The sequence below is a fragment of the Sinocyclocheilus rhinocerous genome, unplaced genomic scaffold (assembly GCF_001515625.1).
Source record: "Sinocyclocheilus rhinocerous isolate Xijiao unplaced genomic scaffold, SAMN03320098_v1.1 scaffold263, whole genome shotgun sequence".
NCBI lineage: Eukaryota > Metazoa > Chordata > Actinopteri > Cypriniformes > Cyprinidae > Sinocyclocheilus > Sinocyclocheilus rhinocerous.
This window is the reverse complement of record NW_015645086.1, coordinates 756,481-764,663: the sequence shown is the minus strand read 5'-3', so window position 1 is coordinate 764,663 and position 8,183 is coordinate 756,481. Positions and strand designations below refer to the sequence as shown.

General features: G+C 39.3%; 1 protein-coding gene across 1 annotated transcript in view; it reads left to right on the top strand.

Moving 5' to 3' along the window:
- Positions 1–785: 785 nt before the first annotated feature.
- Positions 786–8,183, top strand: part of LOC107705651 (laminin subunit alpha-5-like) — an 81,475-nt gene continuing 74,077 nt past the window's right edge. The window contains exons 1-2 of the mRNA XM_016509043.1: positions 786–1,263; positions 3,455–3,607. Of these exons, the coding sequence (XP_016364529.1) occupies positions 1,006–1,263; positions 3,455–3,607 (411 nt within the window). The 5' untranslated portion in view covers positions 786–1,005. The remainder of the gene's footprint in view (positions 1,264–3,454; positions 3,608–8,183) is intronic.

Sequence of the window (8,183 nt, the reverse complement as noted above, 5' to 3'; positions counted from 1 at the left end):
TTCTGGTTTAAACTAAAAGGCGGGGGAAAACATATGTAGCCTACGTGTGAGGAAATATCATATACTGTGTTGAAAAAGACAGTGCACATGAGAACAGCACGTTTTTATTTGAGCTCCATCCTAGTTTTTGTTTAATTTCAAGAACATCTAGCTGAAGACAGCCATGTATTGCCGTGCACTGAATGATTTTACTTAAAAAAACATTTAAGTAAAGTTAAGTTAGCCTACGTGACATAATAAATACATATTTTGCCTTTAATATACTAAGTGGTAACCATTTGTAATACGGTAGACTACTCGAGTCACGGCTATATTAATGATACAGCACGTCCTCTCATTCTACACTAATAATAATAATATGGCTGTGACCGGATGAGAATCAATTCAGAGCTTCTTTGGCTCACTGAAAAGAATCGACTCGGTTATTCATGAATCGGACATCACCTCTCTCATGAACGCACGTATAACGAAGATATAAAGTCTTTTCCTGACACAAAGTTATCTACTGTCTTTAGAAAACGAGTCGTGTAGGCCACATTTATAATACTTTTATGGTGTTATTGCGTCCATTGATTAAAAGAGACATTAAAAAGTATCATTTTTTGTCATACGGAACAACATGGGTGGATAAATGACTGTATTTTTATCTTTTGTTTCATAAATGCGAAGGAATGGGGTCCCCAGCAATGATTATTCATTGGGTCCCGCAGTGTGTGAGAGAGAGACAGGACTGCACACGCACTGCACTGCCCTCTCTCAACACACACACACAGACAGTGCACTGCCCTCTCTGAACTGAACCCAGCAGCACAGAGGCAGAGACCGAGAGAGAAGGTGCCCACCGAACTGCATATCCGCCTATTATTGTGTATTACACACAGAAAGAAACCGAAACGACTTTCCGTGTACTCGGTCTCTCCAGATGTCCGTGATTAACACCACAGCTAGCTCTCAGTGGACGTTTTGACCAGCTGTAACAGTGTTGAGTGTGCGGCACAGGTGAAGATGGCGAGGGGACCGTCACGCGTACCGGTGCTTGTGTTTCTATCGCGGCTGTTCATTGACGCTCTAATGGCGCAGGAGTTTCCCACCAACGGCGTGAACGGATTCAGTCTGCACCCACCGTATTTTAATCTAGCGGAGGGGACGAAAATCACGGCCACGGCGACCTGCGGAGTGGACGAGAACGAGCAGCCGATTCAAGACCTGTACTGCAAACTGGTCGGGGGCCCCGTGTCAGGGGACCCGAGTCAGACTATTCAGGTAAAGATATGGGAAATACTTACTTTTCTAAGGTTTACATTACTAAAAATGAATAAAAGCACACTTTGGTGTTAGTTCGTTTCAGCTATAGCCAATATTGGATTGTATTTGACTTTGTGAAATGCACTTTTTATCGTTTTTATAGGTAAATATATCAGATGCTACCATAGTGCTGAATAATTGCCATGTTAATTTACTTGGTATTTCAACTGGCATGATACACGTACAAAAGATTTATCACTACATTGGACTTATTTCCATAGTACCCAAACATGGTAATATTTATATTTTAAACTTTTGTTGTTAGTCTGTATAAACAAGTCAGGACAGTGCTTTGGGCTTGAGGAACTGTGCAAGATCTTGATCTTTTTTTGAGAGCACCTGCTTAAGGTGAAAAGGCCAGAGATCCCTATATAGAGATATAGTGCCTCACAAGAGACCCCCACTGAAGCTTCATAAGCAGGCTTAGGAGACTCGACTTAGCATCTTGGCGAGTGAGTGAAATGTTTAAACATTTTAAAGAGTAAAACGCAACCCCCGTGTAGCACTGCTACTGGATTTTCCCTGAGGAATGTGTGGCATTTCATATAAGACCTTGAGGGAGACAGACACAGATTTGCACACTTCAAAGAATATGTTAATAAAATGTTGCGACCTGATCAATTGTTGCAGGCACCTCCTGTGGTTCTCGAGACACTATATCATATGCCTGCAGTCCATTTTTACTGCACTTTAACTCGTAATCATTTTAGTTATCAGTATCCTCTAAGAAATGTTGCTTATCCATAGTTGTCCTATAACCATAGTTTCTGCCAAAACACCACACACTGTTATTATTTTATGCAGTACTTGTTTAGGGTGTTCTTGCTACCTTTATGAATTAAACTAAATGTAGTCAGAAATGATTCAGTCATTTTAAATACTATTTTAGATTATGTACTACAGTAAAACCGTGGTGAAAACAAATTAAAATGACAAAGATTTTTGGAAGCACCGTATGAAGGAAATCATATATTAATTTATGATTGTAATAAGAGCAACTATAGCAACTAGTATTTTTTCAGAAACTGTGGTTACCATGGTAATTGTCTGTAAGTAGAAAGGCTAAATTAATTGTTAGTCAAAGGAAATCTCATCAGTCTCTGAAACCTTCACACATGGGTGGTCTCAACATAATTTGGCAAATTTCTGAGCAAGTTCATTCATATTTGTTAGTTTATACTGTTATAAATGAATCTATTTTCCTAGGCAAGTATAAATAGCTATAAATAATAATTAAAAGGGGTTTGAGCAGTTGGATAATGAAGGGAGGGAATTCCTTGGTTTTTCTGATGTTTTCACTAAAATATCCTGCTGAGCAATCCCCTACAAATCCAGCTAAGCAACAAGTGTCTAAAACTATTTGCTGATCACCGTTTCAAAGGATTACTGTATGGTATGTATGCAGCAAAATAACGTTTCACTATGCCTAGTCTGTGCATCTTTTTCAGTCAGTTTCTACAACTCAGCTTATCATGGAATATAAGTTTTCATGTTGTCCTCCAGTCTGCATTATCAGAAATAAACAGATAGAAGGTGAAGGAATTGGAGGGGGAATTCTCCAAGATAGAAAGTTGTTTATTTGCACATGCTCTCTGCATTCACTAAAATAATTATGCAAATCAGGTAGCGGCGCAGACACGGCCAAAAATTAGGTGCTGAATTTCAATTTGCACGCCAAAATTTCTAATTTTGCAGATCACCTGATTTTCACCTGAATCAGCTGGGTTATAACTCTTTTCTTCATTATTTCATCATAATTCGATGAGTCATTGTCATGATTGATAGAACATGTACACATCTAAATTGTGGCGTTATGACATGAACATAATTTACAGATAATTTAGCAGCACCGCAAGATTAGAGCGCATTGTAACGTCTGGATAAACTGGTTTTGTGGATGGTTGGGTAGTAAAAAAGTGTCTTTGCTGAAATACCTGTTAAGTGTTAATTGTTAACTGTTTCGTGAACTCACCCCAGTATAGTGTCAACTAATTTTTTGACCTCAGAGGGGTTAGTTTCCTCATTCAGCTTTCAATTTGTCTAATTCGAACTTAACTAAAAGTAGATCACATTACATAAAGGTGTGATTTACTCCAAGTACTTGTAGAGATATCTTTCAGCTAAATGTTGTGTCTTCCTGTGTTATCAGGGCCAGTACTGTGACATCTGCACCTCCAAAGACACTAACAGAGCGCATCCCATCAACAATGCCATCGATGGCACCGAACGATGGTGGCAAAGCCCTCCGCTCTCCCGCAGTGCAAAATACAACGAGGTCAACGTCACCCTGGACCTAGGACAGGTATGTTACCGGTGCATTCCTTACGTTTGTCTAACTCTCTATCACACCCCCACCCACACGCACATATCGTGTTCAGATTATTCAGCATACAGTAGAGTCATCTGATACTCGGCTACAGCAGGCGCTGTTGTGTTGTGCTGTTTCATATTTTTGTGTTTTTCCAGGAATCTTTGATGAATAGAAAGTTCAAAATAACAGGATTTATCTGAAATAGCTAACGTTTGTAGCATTATAAATGCCTTTACTCTCGCTTTTATTCAATTGAATGCATCCTTGCTGAAGAAAAATATGAAATCTTACTGACTCTAAACATTTGAACGGCCGAGTATATGTTATATATTTAGTCTAGTCGCTCAGTATTATTGCTGTATGTATAACCTGGCTATGTAGTTGTGGTCTCATTCAGCTGAACATGGCTGTAATATGCGACAGACTAAGCCCTGTACAACCTACTTTCTTTTCTCTCTCAATCTCTCTCTCTCCCTCCCCCTCTCTCTCTCTCTCTCTGAATGGAGGCAGAGAGCAGTGACTGGCTTTGTACTGAGTTCTTTTATGCGGCTGGTGTTTTTTCAGTACCACTTAAACCAGCTTGTTAAAAAGCAATGCATGCGCTTTTATACATACATCGCTGAGCAGAGAGAGTGAGAGAAGATGTGCTATATATATATATATTAATGCCATCGACACTTCATCTGAAGAAAATGTGAGTTGCACAGTTGTTTTAGGTGGCTGCCAAGGCATTGCTCTGTGGTCTGGGTGGTTTTTGGCATGTTGCTATGTAGTTGTGCTAGTTGACGAATAATGGTTGCTTGGCCCAGGCAGGTTTTTCACTCATTATAATATGTCATAAGTTTAAAACAGACGTTAGGTCTCTTAGAAGAGTAATAGCACACCTCTCCTCATCATTCCACATGCTTTGAGGAATCATTTACTGTATGCCAATAGCACAAGCAGTGTGGGATGAGTTAAACACCAAAGGTTTAATGGGGTGTGTTCAGACCTATAACTGAAGTATGAGGAGCAGTGATAGTGATGCTGCTTTGGAGGCTTCCTCTAACACAGGTATGAGGCTCCCTCAGAGCAGATGAATTAGATTGGAATGTTAGTTACTCAATATCTGTCTCGACCTGTTCAGGGACGAAACGACCCTCTCCATCACAACCAAAGTTTATGTCGCTCTTCTCTCGCTCGCTCTCTTTTTTCTGTCTGTTGAATGACCCTAGACACTTTTTGCACATTTTTCCTGCTTTCTGTGAACATGAGTGCTGAGGATCTCGAGTAAACAGCCATGACACACATGAATTAATCCTCTAGATGCATTCGAGTATTAACCAGTGTTTATGCGGTCATGTTAGCAAGATACTGTAAAAGTTAAATGAAACATGTTTCGGGTTTGGTGTCAATAAACCAAATGATTTGAACTGATTAATGCTTTTTTTTTCTCATAGTGACCTGAGAATCGATAAGTGAGCTGAGTAAATGTAGTATTTCTTAATCTAAATGCAAATTATATTTAGGTTGTAAATGACTGAAATTGTAAATGTTAGAGATGCTCCGATGTGAGTATTTTAAAACCATAGGCTATAGCATGAAAGCCGATGCAAAAGCTAAGCTATAAACACTTATTGAAAATTGTTTTCCACTTTACTGTGGGACCTCTCCTAGCCAGATGCTCACTGTTAATGTAACCTCATTTGTGTGTGTGATCCCTCAGGGCACATTAGTTTAATATCACTCAGAGTTTAGTATTAAAGACAAAAACAAACTCTGTCTTGCTGCTAATAGCACATAAATGCCATGGGAAATAACCACTGATGTACTTATCTAAGCCTAAACTTGATGATTCATTTCTTAAGCTCTTTTCTGAAGTATTCAGACATCAACCTGTAATTATTTGAGGGAGATCATGGATGGATCCCATCCCATCAGGAAACGGGTCTAAATGATACCCCACACTTTATTAAAACAATAATCAAGCATGTCTTGAGACTTTCATCACTCTTTTAAATATACAGGGTTGTTTATTTCTTATTTTTCCTTCTATTTCTTAAGCATGCTCGTTCACACAAGTGAAATTGCTCGTGCACAAGTTTGCACTTTATGATTAAAGTATATTGCAAGTTCTCAGAACCATTTAAACATTTGAATACCTAAAAATACACTTCTTCCAAACCATAGCAGAAATCCTTTGCCCTTTTCTGGGGCCCTTTTGTTGCAAATGAAACAATAGTTAAAAATAGACAAAGTGTAATCCAGAGCTGCACCGTACTCTGTGTGAGTGTGTTTGAGTATATTGTGGGGGGGTGTTGAGTGGGACTCAATGGGGACTAAAGTGCCCCATTGTGTGCCATGCGCGGAGATGGGCATGATGCCAGTCGTGAGAGCCGGACAGAATTATGTTGAGATCATGTGATCAGGAGCTAGCTTAAAGTGACAGTTCCCCCAAAATGTCATTCCAAAAATGTATGATTTACTTTCTTCTGTTGAGTATAAAAGAAGATATTTTAAAGAATGTTTCAACTAGTTTTTGTCCTTGTAATAAAAGTCAGTGGGGTCCAAAATAAATTTAATCCCATTGACTTTCACTGTATGAACAAAACACTTTTAATCTTTTTCAAAATATCTTTTTTTGTCTTCCTTCCACACATGAAAGAAAGTCATACAGGTTTGGAAAGGGTAGGAAAATGAATTGATTTTCATACATTTTTTGTATGTATAATGACACTAATTTTCCACTGACAGTGCATTATGCCTCAGGTACAAGATCTACCTTGTCAAAGTTTGTGTGTGTGTGTGTTTTCCATAATCCCATGTATGGGACGTCCCAGTGTGTGGCCTGCATACCTTGGCAAACAAAGTTCCCATTGTGCAGTTCTCAGCATCTTCCCTTGCTTTCCCCTTACTTTTTCCACTGGAAAGTCAGACCTGTAGATCAATATCCAGAATGAGCTGATATTTTAAATAAATGTCTCTTCTGAGATACTCTTGCTCTTATGCATGCATTTTATGATGCATCTGTCCTCTTGCACTCCTCCTTCACTCTTTTTCTGTTTAAACTGAAGTTGTGTTGTTCATGTATGAAAGTGCCCCATTGTGTGCCATGCGCGGAGATGGGCGTGATGCCAGTCGTGAGAGCCGGACAGAACTAAAGTTTTCCTGTCATCGAGTAAGGACTGAGTTTATCCAATGGCAAGGCTATAGAGCTGGATGTATTGATCTCTCACTCATTTTTTCTCTCTCTTGGTCTATTAAAATAGTCAGTTGCTCGCCCTATCCTTGCCTGGCATCAGTTTTCCTGCCATTATGTAGAGATCATGTGATCATGCTCTAGCTTAAAACTACAGTTCACCCAAAATGTAATACCAAAATTATATGACTTACTTTCTTCTGTGGAACACAAAAGAAGATATTTTAAAGAATGTTTCAGCTATTTTTGTCCATATAAAGAAAGTTAGTGGGGTCCAAAATAAATTGACTTTCACTGTATGGACAACAGTTGTGTTGTTCATGTATTCCAGTAATACACACGCTAACAGATGCACACCCATGCATGCATATACAAATGTCCACCCTTTTTCTCACCCATGCTTTCATGTTGTTTACCAAGCATGAAAATGGGCCTGTTAATGGGAGAGAGAAGAAAAGACAATGCCGCACAATCTGACTATAATAGGAGGGAACCATGGAGACAAGGGCACAAGGAAAAACTTTATATGATCCAATCTTTCCTGTTAGTCAGAGCCCTAGTTGCCCTTCCCTTTAATATGAGCAGGCTTGTACATAACAGACGTCCATGAGAGTGTCTTGTGCATGAGTGTGAACCGTAATTAATTTCTGAAACAGCAGGGATCTGAACTCCTGGCTTGGATTCTTCGGAGCCCTCTACCTCGACTTTAGCCATCGATCATGACGGACGGTTTTGTCTGCGGCTTTAATTTAGCCCCTTTCCCCCAGCATCCCTGTTGGCAGCGGCTTCATTATGACCCTAAAGAATCATATCAACTTGTGGAAAATGGGCATCCTATGACCCTTTTAAATCACAGATGCATATATCTTCACTGACACCGAACACACTGCTGATCTCTGCTCACCTCCTATTATTTATTAAAGGGGCCATATTCTACACTTTTGTAGCATTTTATTTTTTTTCCCAGAAATCCCAGGCTTCTGGTGCCAAAAATGTTGTTGTACATGACCAAAAAGGTGCAAACCCTCTTGCTAACCCACAGAATAAACAGATTGCTTTTGGTACTGTATACCTTTTCAAAATTAATTCTGTATTTGAATGTCTGTTATGATTGGCTAATCTCTGTTTATCAGTGTAGCTCACAAAATTGTTCATGAGGGCTAGTCAAGTTGCTGAATACTGAATAGGGGTAAATCTATAAACGTGAGCAGTCATATGTTAAAGGAACACTCCACTATTTTTGAAAATAGGCTCATTTTCCAACTCCCCTATAGAGTTAAACAGTTGAGTTTTACTATTTTCGAATCCATTCAGCCGATCTCCGGGTCTGGCGGTAGCACTTTTAGCTGTAGCTTAGCATAGATCATTGAATCTGATTAGACCGCTAGC